Genomic DNA, 12,500 nt, shown 5'->3' on the forward strand with positions numbered 1-12,500 from the left:
CTGCTTGTGATTTTTCAGCGATTGAGAGCTTGAAAGATAGGGTGTTGGAAAGGGGAAAGTTAAGACTATTAAACGATACTGTGATCGCATAAAACTAAAAGATTAGAAACTTGTGACTTGTGGAGAACACTGCTTATTGGGAGGTGAGCATTCTTCACAGTTTCTCTCCAGAGATAATCATCTGCTTTAACTTATAATTAGAAAAAGCCTCACAAAATCAGTCCTAAAATAGTTGTTTTTATTATATTTTCAGAAGAAACATTCTTTGCATCTTGAAGCTGGTTTATGGTGTGGGTCTCCGCACCCTCAGAAAGCTTTTCAAGGGCATTCATCCCTCGTGGAGCAATCAGCCCTCAGATGCAGCGGGGTTCAGCAAAGGAAAGATGAATGTCTGCAAAGAAGCACAAGCAATTTTTAACACCGGAAACATCGAAGAATGGGATTTTTCATTAATGACAACTGTGCTTCTGTATTCTCCGACCTGCTCAGTGGCGATAAACAAGAGACCCGGTTACGAAGTTGCCTTACGGGAGTTAAAGGAATGTCGTAATAAGCTGCTGGGGCATCCTTCCTCGGACAAGATGTCAGATGGGGCTTTCAATTACTTCTGGCCTCTGCTGTCAGCCAATTTTGTGACTCTCGGAGCTGATTCAAGGGAAATTAACGACATCAAGCGCAAGTCTGGTAAACATAAGCAGTAATATTTTTTTTTCTGTGGAGTTATAATTCAATCTAACTTCAAGATCACCAACTTAAGTCAATTGCGTCACTTGAGCTGCTAACCCGCTTGCAGTACTTTGTATCTTCAAAGTACTGTACTTCCGTTCTTTATATAAAGCGCAGAAATGGACGAGCTCAGCGTCGATTAATGGCGCCCAGACATAAGCTTTCAATGAGAATAAAATGGCTCATGTGAGCATAAAATTAAGTAGGCAACAGCCATGCACTTTTGTCGCCCCAGCTTTATCTTTGTAGAATCAACAGAGCATTCCTCCATTTCAGGAACTGTCAATAAAGAGGTTTTATTACTTTTCGTTTGTTGCATAATGATCGTGCATCTGCCATTGTACCCAGCATTAAAGAACCTAGGAGTTGATGAATTTCAGTTTTAAAGAAAGGGTAAAGACTTAAAACTGATCTGAGATAAAAACTTAAAATGTTTCCCAAATTTTCGGGACTGTATCTCTGGTTTTTCTTCGGGGGAAAGTTCAGTTTCCTTGTTGATTTCAAGCTTTAATTATGCTGTGCTGAAGAAAGGGTAAAAATACTGCTAAACCAGTTTGTGAATTATGGTAAGCAATTATTTAAACGAATCTTATGAGATTGTCTTGTTACGCAAACATACGCAAACGTTTCTTTGTTTTCAGATGAGATCTACGCAACATCTGAGTGTTACAAGCAGCTCTTTTTGGCCGAACAAGAAAGGAACAAGCATGAATTCGAATCCATCCACAAAAAACTAGATGATATTCTTGCAAACCAGCGTGCTAGCGGAGCCTCTTCAGTGGAGCCTCTTGAAGAACGAAGCGGTCCTCAGTGGGATGAATGGCAAACGTTTCGTGAAGGAATTGATGCTTTCGATACCCAGAAGAATCAGTACATCCTTGTTACTGACACAGTGCCAAAAGAGAATCTCGAAAGCTATTCTTTGCTGAAAAGCGTTTCGTGGAAGATGATTCTAGACTTCGATCCTCTATCCGAAGTGGAAGGCTTTTACAGGGAATTTACATCCAGAGAAGGGCAAAGGAACCTTTTAAGCATGTTTACACCCGCAGAATTGAATCAGAGTACGATGAAGAGCTTGTTCCGCCAGATTGACCCCAACAAAACACAATGGGTATTTGTGAAAGGAAGATCCGGAGACAACTATGTTGAATCTAAAGAATTTTTAGCGTGGGAAACCTCTGCAGTCAAGGGAATTAGCAGTTTGTTTCGGTGCTGCTCAGATCCAGAGACTTTTGACCAGCTAAAGCCAGTGATCTGTGTCATTCTTCCCTTTAGAAGTGAGAACATACCTTTCCTGGAAGTCACGTTGAGTCGACTAACTGAAAACTTCAACAACCTGAATCTCAAGTTTGTATCTGTCGATAACAAGAATTGGCCAAGTGAAATTTCGGAGAAATTCGACGTTCGGGAATTTGGTTTGTCTCCAAAAATCCTTAGTTTGGGTTTCAAAGACTTGCTGGACACAACATCAGACAAAAAGCTGCGCATGCCCACTTCTCAAGGTGGCCTCCCCGTATACCTCAGTGCAAGACAGTATCTTTACATAAAGGAACACCTTGAGATTTTGTATGCAGGATGTGAAAATCTGCAAGATGACCCCACCGAGGCTGAGGAACAGCAACACGACTACCTTGAACAGCAAAGAAAGTCGTTCCTTTCGGGAAATGAGATTTCATTTGCCAGTCTCTTCGACAATCACGATGCTACAAGAGACATCGAGAGAGAAATTCAAATTCACGTCCAACGCCTTCTTGACCGTGACCAAGGATTGACGAAGCCTCTAATTGTTGAAATCAGGCATTCACCCGGCTCAGGTGGTACTACTATTGCCCGTAGAGTCCTGTGGGATCTACACAAAGCTTATCCTTGCGCGCTCATTAATGTAAGCTCCTATCGTTACTCTGAAGATGACAAAGCGTTTCCAAATGAAGTAGCGGAAAGGATAATAGCTCTTGAAGAAATCTGTAACACAGCACCATTAATTTTGATCGATGGAAAACAAGCAGGCGCAATAGAAGGCCTTTGTAACAAGCTTTGCCGCATTCTGCAAAACCGGGGAAAACGAGCTCTCCTGTTGCAATGTTTGCGAGGACTCAAGGCCGATTCAAAGAGAAACGCGGAGTCTTGCCTCGTTCACAAGGTTTTCACAGTCAATGTCAAGTTGCAAGAATCAGTCAGTGATCTACGTGAATTTAAATCGAAGTACAAGGAGTACATTGACACCATCGATGAATCAATGGGAAAGAAAAGTGCAATGTCCGATGCTTGTAGGGTATTTCACTTTCCTCTTCTTGCCATGCTTGAAGAGTTTCGCCCTAAACTCGAGACGATCATTGAAGACACCTTCAATGAACTGGGTGGGATTCAACAAGAAATTGCTAAAATTGTGGCTTTCCTACAGAAGTACACTTCTCTTCCAACACCAGCACTATTACTGTATGAAATTTTCAAGGAATACATTCGCGTGCAAGAGACGAATAAAGGTGCAACTTACAGTGACATCAAGGAACTTTTTTCGGAGTTTTTGATGAATTTGATGATACCCGCAAAACCAAGGCGTTTGGAGAAGGAAAGCCTTCCTGAAAGCTACACTTTCCAACACCCATTAGTAGCAGACCTCATACTGAAAAGAGTGTACCACCTTCAAAAACTTGATTTGTTTGCCATAGTGGAGAACTTTATCCAGTTCCCAATCTACCAAAAAGAGCCTTTACTTCCCCTCCTCTTCGAGCTCTTTGTATACAACAAACAAGGGGAAACTGAGAGATTAAAGTTTTCTATTCTGTTTGAAGAGCTAAAGGGAATTGATTCAGATCGAGCCGCAGAAATATTTTGCAAAGCTGCCGAGAATCTAAACGATTCCGTGATGTTTGGGAATGCTGCACGGTTTTGCGCCAGGAAGGAGCCTCCGTCGTTTCCGAAGGCGAAGGAGCTTATTCAGCGTGCCCTTGAAGTTCATGGATCCGACACAAAACCTGGGTACAAAAACTTATGCCATACAAAGGGTGTTGTTCTCCACTTCGAAATGATACACTTAATTAATTCTGGTGAGGTTGCAAATTTAGTTTGTCTTGAAGACGTGGCAAGCAAAGTCCTTGAGGCACATCGGGAGGCACGGAATTTTCCCCCAACCTACCCTCATCCTTTGATTGGTGAGGTAGAAGTTTGGCTCGAGTGCTTAAAATGGATCATGGATAAAGAATGTGGTGGCGACACTGAGAAGACCTTGGAATTTGTGATAAATAAGTCACCACCCTTTTTTAGATCATGCATAAATGACTCTTTTTATCTTCTAGACATTGTTGATGGCATTGTCCAAAGTGTCTCACACCTTGCCGATCCTTCAGAAACAAAACGGCTGTGCGATGAGTTAAGACTGTCCTTGATGACTATGGTTCGAAAACAATATGCTCCCACTGGAAGACGCAAACCTGTCGAAGACATAGTTGAAGCCTGTAAGGCAATTTGCACCACAAAACACTTCCGTGAATCATCCCAACTGGAACTTAAACGGCTTCAGGCTCATTTCATTTTGCGTAGCAAGTCAATCGACGGGCTAAACAAGCAAAATTTGATGTATTTGCTAAAACTGCTAGAAGAACTTGTCTTGAAAGAACACGAGTATCGCCTAGCTCAGCATCTTATGAAAGTCTGCATTCTTGTGACTGGACCACGATGCTATAGTCTTAAGCAAGGTCTTCATGTATGTGAGAAATGGTTGGTGGCTGGACGCCATAATTGTCTACCAGACTTTTACCAGATGGCAATTTGCTTTCTTCAGATTCTGGATGGAAATTCTCTGGAATATATGCCAAAGTATATTCAAGCCTTGGGGAAGTGCAGGGAGAAATCTCAAAATCATTTACGACGTTTCTACGCCACTCACTTCATAGCCAAGGACGGAAAGGGCATGACTCGCCTTATAAGTCGACACGCCTTGTTCCATGGGGAAACCGAGTTCACCCCTGACAACTTAGATCGCTTTTGGCAAGTAGATGTCAGGAAGAAATTGTTGGAATGCAAAGGAAGAATCAGAGTGAAGCCATCGTCAGGCCGTGAGAAGTCTCATCTTTACATTGAATTGGTTCAAGGAAACCTGGAGCTGTATGTTGGAAAGAATGCAGACATAGGCAAAGTGCAAAGGGACTTTACACCAGGCACTTTGGTGTATTTTGTCGTTAGTTTCAACCTTGAAGGCCCTGTGGCAAATGGTATTACCTTTTCTCCGCACGATCCTTCGCTTGAAACGAAGGGGGACACTGGTTTTCAACTTTGACTCTTAACGAACCTCTTTTCCATAGTGACTCAAATTTGTTTTGTGCACTCAGTACAGCAGACGTGTCCTACGAAGCAATCAAGGATGCCAAACCAACCACCATTCTTTATGGTTTTCTGCGTTAAACTACGAAGGAACTGGGTTAGGCCAAACCTGACGTTCCAAAAACTTTCCTGAAGAAAATTTTTTCAAAGGGGTAATTTCTTATGAGCACGCTATTAGATAAAGACAAGTACATAATCCGTTGTTTCTCTTTTTTAGTATTCAGAGACAGAGATTGTATCATGAGTGGCGTAATCCTCTTAGAACATGTTAAGACGTACATGATAACACTCAAATTTTAATCACTTCGGGCTTATTAACCGATATTTGTAGATTAACTTTTAGGACCATCCATGTCCACTATATATTGGTCACAATTTTACAAGGCGTATCGGCTTTACGATTAGGCCGTAACATTCAAAGCTGTTTAGGAAGTGCATGGTTTTAGAACCAATCTGCCTCCGCAGGGGTTTGCCCGCCAAATCCCGAAAAGGCATAATTTTTTAGTGCGAGCGTAAACGAATATTATTACATATATAGTATGTAGTTTGATTGTCAGCACTAGGTGCGCACGGAATAATGGGTATAGATGACTTCTAACTATCTGCAAACGCCCACAAGTAAGTCTTGCGTACTCATGACGTACCTTCAGGCAACTTTGTTCTAAGGAATCTTGTGTTTTGTCTTGCCTGGTTGGCAAAATCTTAATACCAATTGTGAATTAATTACATGTGAAGTTTTCAGTTCTTTCCTAAGCTTAGGGCGTAGCATTTTTAAAGTTACTACTGATTTTTTTTCCGTGGGAGTAGATAATTTCTGTAGGAGCAACAGGCAACAATGTGATGATAGCCTGAAGTTGGAGCATTCAACATTAGCCGTGAATTACAATAATCAAAACGTTATTTGGAGGAGAGCTTCAGTGACACCCTCTCTCTCTGCTCACTTGTTTATTACAGTCTTATGTACATTTTAGCACACAGAACAGAAAAGATATCCATGGTATCAGTTACAATTGGTAGTGAAGAGATCAAAGTAGGCTTTTCGCAAATGACCTGACTGATTTTTTGAAAGGTTATAGAATATTTTTTAAAGTGCTCTGGTCTAAAAATTCAGCACAGAATTAATGCTGCTAGGCAGTTATGCGAATACTGTTCAAGAAACCGCCCTCAATAACATAAAAATTTAAAGTTCCGTTGAAATCTTGGGTGTACATTTTCCTTATGATATTCAAAAGTTAAACATCGATTATTTAATCAGCATCACTCAACAAAAGCTACTTCGGATTTGGAGGTGGAGGGATCTGACTAGTAGAAGAATCCAACTGTCATTACCTTTATTATCCCTATTCTCTTATACGGCACAAGTCTGATATCAGTGGGCAAGGAATTTGTGAAAGAAGGGAACAGAATTGTCTCATTTTATTTGGAGAGGGAAGGATAAAGTTAAACGCTCTGTACTTACTAATGATACCGAAGATTTAAGGCGCTATTACACTGTGCAACGTTTTATGCAACTTGTCTCGTTTCGATGACCACGTGACGTTAAAGGAACATTTTCATTGGCTGGTGCTGCAAGCCGTTGCGACACAATTTGCAGGACAGATGTTACACTGCGCAATGCTTAAAAAATTCGTTGCAGTCGTTTCGGAAAGTAGAACTCAATTCTACTTTTCGCAAAGGTTTCTGCAACTGGTCTCGCAACGTTTTTGACCGTTGCAAGGTATGTTACATTGGGCAATTATTTGTGCAAATTGTCTGGCAATGGTGTTGCGAGACAAGTTGCACCAAAAATTTGCACAGTGTAACAGCGCGCAACGCCTTTAGAATCTATAACTTAAACACAGGGTACTTTGGTACAAGAAGCTGCCAAACGACCAACCAAGGTGACCAGAAAACAATCCTTTTGCGTCATCTAACACTGGATTAATGTTGTGTCTTCAATTTGCCAGACTATAATTTATCTATTGTAATAGGACATTTCGCGCTAGATATATAGCGTGGAATTAACACAATTCCAGTGGAGAGTCGTGCCCTTCGGATTGACGAACGGACCCGCTAGCCTCACTCAGTGGCCTTACCTGGACCCACTGTCTAGAGTATTTGGACGATATCATCATCTGGGCTTCTACCGTCTAAAATCACATCCACCGCCTACGATTGGTGTTTGATCGTATGAGAACTGCTGGTTTGAAACTGAAGCCTACTAAATGTCACTCCTTCAGAAAGAAGTCACTTTTCTCGGACATGTTGTGGCGTCTGATAGAATAAGAGTCCGATCCTGAGAAAGTCAAAGGCGTCAAAACATGGCAAGTACCAGTAAATTTGAAGGATTTTTAAAGCTTCCTTAGCCTTGTCGGCTATTACAGAAAGTTCATTTTTGGATTCTCCAGTATTTCTGAGCCCCTCTATAGATTGAGTAGGAAGAATGTACCCTTTAGGTGGCAGCAGGAACAACAAGCTGCATTTGAGGAGCTGAAAGATGGCCTGGTAGCTTATCCCAATTTCAGCCCTGCGGAAGGGTCTTTCATCCTTGATAGCGCTGCAAGCCAGTACCCAGGAATTGGAGCGGTTTTGTCGCATCAGCAACATAATGGGACTGAGCTAGTAATTGCTTATAGTGGTCGCTCCTTGAACAAACATGAAAAGAACTATTGCACCACTCGGTTGGAAATGCTTGCTTAGGTTAGTTAAGTTGACTACATTGGACTTCCGATACTATTTGTTAGGGGGGAAGTTTTGTTTACGAACTGACCATAACTCATTACGATGGTTGACGTCGTTTAAAGAACCCCAAGTACAAGTGGCTTGTTGTCTCGAACGCCGCGAAGAATATGATTATGAGAACCAACATCAGCCTGGAAAGCAACGCAGCAATGCAGACGGTTTGTCTCGACGGCCTAGGCGAAATCATGGAGACTACCCGTGGGAACTGCTGGAGCTACGAGAAGGAGTACTTTACCTGCGGTCAGCCGAGGGAACTTCCCCAGCTAAGAGCAGAATGGCCTTACCTCAGGGGCATATTAAAGAAGCGCTCACTGAAGATCACGATGGTCCAGCAGGTGCCCACCTAGGAAGGATGAAGACCTTGAGAAAGATAAAAGCCAGGTTTTGGAGACCAGCGTTGACAAAAGCAGTGCATCGGTACTGTAGCAGTTGTTTGAAATGTGCCAAGTGCAAGTCCAGACCTAAACCAAAGACACATCTACATCCAATACCAACGGGGAATCCTATGCAGAGAAACCATATTGACATTGTTAGTCCCTTGCCATGGCCTCGAAGCCGAAAGCGTTACATTCTGACTATGCAGTGCAGTTTTACAAAGTGGGCTGAGGCGTTTGCAATTTCCAAAGGTGTTGGTGAAGAACTGGGTGTGTCTATATGGTGTGCCAGACAGCATACGCAGTGTTCAGAGACGAGACTTCGAGTCCCAGGTGTTTGAGAAAATGTGCCATTTGCTGGAGATCAAGGAAACGCGGTCAACTGCGTACCACCCAGAGGGCAATGGGCAGACTGAGAACCTGCACAAAACCTTGAAGAGCATACTGAAGGCCAGAGTTGAAGATGATCCACAGAGTTGGGATGAGCTCCTAGATCACTGTATGATGACTTTTAGAAGTAGTGTCCACTCCTCCACAGGACATACACCTTTCGAACTTATGTTTGGAAGGGAAACGCGAATACCCCTGGATGTAATCATGGGCAGGGCCTAAAACGATGAAGGAAACTACTCGGAGTTTTTCAGTGATCCTCAGAGTAGTTTGGAAACGGCATACCTTGATATGAGGGAAAGTCTAAGAGCAGCTCAGCGTCGACGGAAAGATTGCTACGACGAGGGCATATGGTGTTTCACACTGGTGTTTTAGTGCTACGCTACACTCCACAGCTGAAGCCGGGCAAAGCAAACAAATTCCATCGGCAGTGGAGGGCCCAAATGAGGTAGTGAAGAGCGTCACGGACGTCACCTATCTCGTGAAGAAAGTCAAGGGGATTCCAGGAGATCTCATGCGATCAAGTGGTTCATTTCAACAATCTGCAGTTGTATCAGAGAGGGCAGGAAGACCCTTGGAGGAAGCACTTGCTGGGGGGTCACTGGATGCACTTCAAGGTGGAAGCGAGATAAGTGAACGGGTAGCACCAGCCAGTGGGGAAGTGGAGTAAGTAAGTAAGTAAGTAAGTAAGTAAGTAAGTTTATTAAATCTCCAGCCAGTGGCTCTTCCGATTTAATTTACAATAATTGGAAATCGAATAAAACTACCAAAAAAAATTACAATAATATCATAAAAATAAATAATTAACCTATTCTTAAATTCTAATCCTAAAAATTGCTGCGTACTGTTATATATTTCCCGCTTTACTGCGCGCTTGAAAATTGAGAGTGTTGCGCTATTTTTCGTTTCTTCACTTATAAGAGAATTCCAAGCGGTGATTGCTCTGTAACTAAAGGACCTCTGTGCTGTGGCTGCCCTACAAAAGGGTACGACTAGGTTGTCCCTAGATCTAGTATTGTAGCTGTGGATAGCTGATCTTTTGTTGACTTAGATATTGAATGTAAGGAGAAATGTCGACTCGGAAAAATATCCGAGTCCCAGATGGGGTTAGAACCCACGACCCTCCGTGATCTAGTCGGATGCTCTAACCACTGAGCTACTGGAGACTCTATGGTGAGCAAGGGTCAATTTGTGGGTCTTGACTGGAACCGCATCGCGCGGATACACAGCCAAGTATTGACTAGCACATTTGAAACTCACTAACAGCATCGCGCTGTCACATTAATGCATATCAAGATGCAGCCAACCAACCTCCAAAGTGAGTGTGTTAACGATGAAACAACAACAATGATATTGAATGTAAGGAGAAATGTAGACTCGGAAAAATATCCGAGTCCCAGATGGGATTTGAACCCACGACCCTCCGTGATCTAGTCGGATGCTTTAACCACTCAGCTACTGGAGACTCTATGGAGGTTGGTTGGCTGCATCTTGATATGCATTAATGTGACAGCGCGATGCTGTTAGTGAGTTTCAAATGTGCTAGTCAATACTTGGCTGTGTAGCCGCGCGATGCGGTTCCAGTCAAGACCCACAAATTGACCCTTGCTCACCATAGAGTCTCCAGTAGCTCAGTGGTTAGAGCATCCGACTAGATCACGGAGGGTAGTGGGTTCAAATCCCATCTGGGACTCGGATATTTTTCCGAGTCTACATTTCTCCTTACATTCAATATCATTGTTGCTGTTTCATCGTTAACACACTCACTTTGGAGGTTGGTTGGCTGCATCTTGATATGCATTAATGTGACAGCGCGATGCTGTTAGTGAGTTTCAAATGTGCTAGTCAATACTTGGCTGTGTCCTGCCGCGCGATGCGGTTCCAGTCAAGACCCACAAATTGACCCTTGCTCACCATAGAGTCTCCAGTAGCTCAGTGGTTAGAGCATCCGACTATATCACGGAGGGTCGTGGGTTCAAATCCTATCTGGGACTCGGATATTTTTCCGAGTCTACATTTCTCCTTACATTCAATATCATTGTTGTTGTTTCTTTGTTGATTTAACACTCTAAATATGGTGGTTCAAGGCCGTTAACTGATAGCCTGATATGGTTACCGGTGGCACTGAAGATGAGGTTATCAGGGTTGAGGCTAAAGATGGGTTTTCTGACGAGGTTTTTGATGCGCAGGACGAGAGTGGATCGGGGTCCTGCCTGTCTTATACGTCGTCAGTGGGAGAAATCGAACAGAGTGGTGGATGCTACCAGGTAGTAGATATGCCGGATAGATGGGGAGGTAGACTGTCGCAAGATGTTCAAACAGATCGCGCGATCGTGGAGGACAACAGAGAAGACGAACACGAGGCAGAAGAGGAACAGCCAGTTGGAAAGAGTCCAAGACCAGTACGCGTAAGGAAACTTCCAGAGCGTCATGGTGAATGGATTCTAAATGGCTTGCAGCAGATATCGGATCGTTTGAAGATGATGGAAAACAAGCAAAAAAGGGACAAGGAGCGGATACAGAAACTGATACCAAAATTGCTGAAGAAGGATAGAACATTGCGGGGACTCTGAAAACATTTTTTCTTGTAGAGAGATAAACCTTCAAGAGTTTTTGCTAAGAGACTATACGGATTGCTTTTATTTTGTCTCCTTTCTCGTAGTATTCCTGAATCCGGAGATTCCTTCCAAAGTTTAGGGAGGGGATAGTGTAATGGGAAATCTCGTGTTAGATATATAGCGTAGGATATACAACACGTGTTCTTTAGAACGGATCGATCTCGGTGCTTAATGATTGTATGCTCTCGGCCACTCGATTAAAACAGTTTAAAAGACTTCAGCAACCGTCTGGACCCTTTTCTGTATGGCGTGTAGCAACTAGAATAGGAAATGTTTATGTGTTGATTGCGTTGTTCGTTGTCAGGTGTGTATTGCTGCGTGTATGCATTGTAATTCTGTCTAGGTGTTAACTAGTAACCGTAATTATTCCCTGTAGTCTTTTTTGCACGTTCGTTTGTAGGTATATAAGTTTGTTTCGGCGTTATTACGCATAATTTTTTCTTCCAAGTTCGGTCGTTACATCATCCTTCTAAAGTTCTAGATTTGCGTTAGTCTCTGTTTTCACCGTTCTCGGCAGCCTTCTGGCTTATCTCAATTCGGATCACAGTTTGTAAGTATTTGTCTTGTGTTTTCCGTTGCGCTTTTCTGTTCATTATCTTTAGAATAATTTATGTAACCGTTTATTGTATCCTTTTCAGTTGAATCGCATGCAGTTGCAAGAATTAAATAGCGTATTCAAAAAGTGGTGTTTAAATGCGAGCAACAAGGATTTACGACCGTTCATGGCGTTTCATTACACTATTGAACTACCACCATTGAGGAATGCTTAAAAGGTGCTCTGGAGTAAACAGCACAAATATGTTGGATAACGTGGATAACGAGTACATACCTGCCAAATCTTCCTGTTTTCCCCGGAGTCTCCAAGTTTTTCATCAAATCTCCTGGGAAATACCAACCGTGGCCTTTTTCAAAAATTTTCATTAATTTCGTTGTTTTCGAGATGTCGGAAGGAAAATAAAACAAGAGGTGGACTTAATGCTCCTTTTTTTGGCTGTTCGCGATCGGAAAACGTAAAACAAAGCAATCAAATTGATATATATTAAACTAGTATCGTAATAGTTACAGTTGTTTGCTGAGCGACCTAGCCTATGAATGGCTAGGAGGCTGCCGGTGACCTTGTATTGATACAGCCCCGACTGCTTTTATCATGAAAATTGAGTTGTTGTGATTCTAATTAGTCTGCATTAACATTACAAAAACACGAAGGTTTGTATCAAAACAGGGTCACCGGAAGCCTCGCTTCCATTCTTAGGCCAGATAACTTGGCTACAACTGTAAAATGGTCTATTAGTCAGAAATCAACGAATCAAATTGCACGATACGTGGTAGAAGTTGGCGCGGTTATCGCAAT

General features: G+C 42.5%; 1 protein-coding gene across 1 annotated transcript in view; it reads left to right on the forward strand.

Moving 5' to 3' along the window:
* LOC138045182 (sterile alpha motif domain-containing protein 9-like) overlaps positions 1-7,047 on the forward strand; it is a 40,021-nt gene extending 32,974 nt beyond the window's left edge. The window contains exons 4-5 of the mRNA XM_068891600.1: positions 254-684; positions 1,368-7,047. Of these exons, the coding sequence (XP_068747701.1) occupies positions 254-684; positions 1,368-5,002 (4,066 nt within the window). The 3' untranslated portion in view covers positions 5,003-7,047. The remainder of the gene's footprint in view (positions 1-253; positions 685-1,367) is intronic.
* The last annotated feature ends 5,453 nt before the right edge of the window (positions 7,048-12,500 follow it).

The sequence above is a fragment of the Montipora capricornis genome, chromosome 1, assembly GCF_036669925.1.
Source record: "Montipora capricornis isolate CH-2021 chromosome 1, ASM3666992v2, whole genome shotgun sequence".
In the NCBI taxonomy this organism is placed as follows: Eukaryota; Metazoa; Cnidaria; class Anthozoa; order Scleractinia; family Acroporidae; genus Montipora; species Montipora capricornis.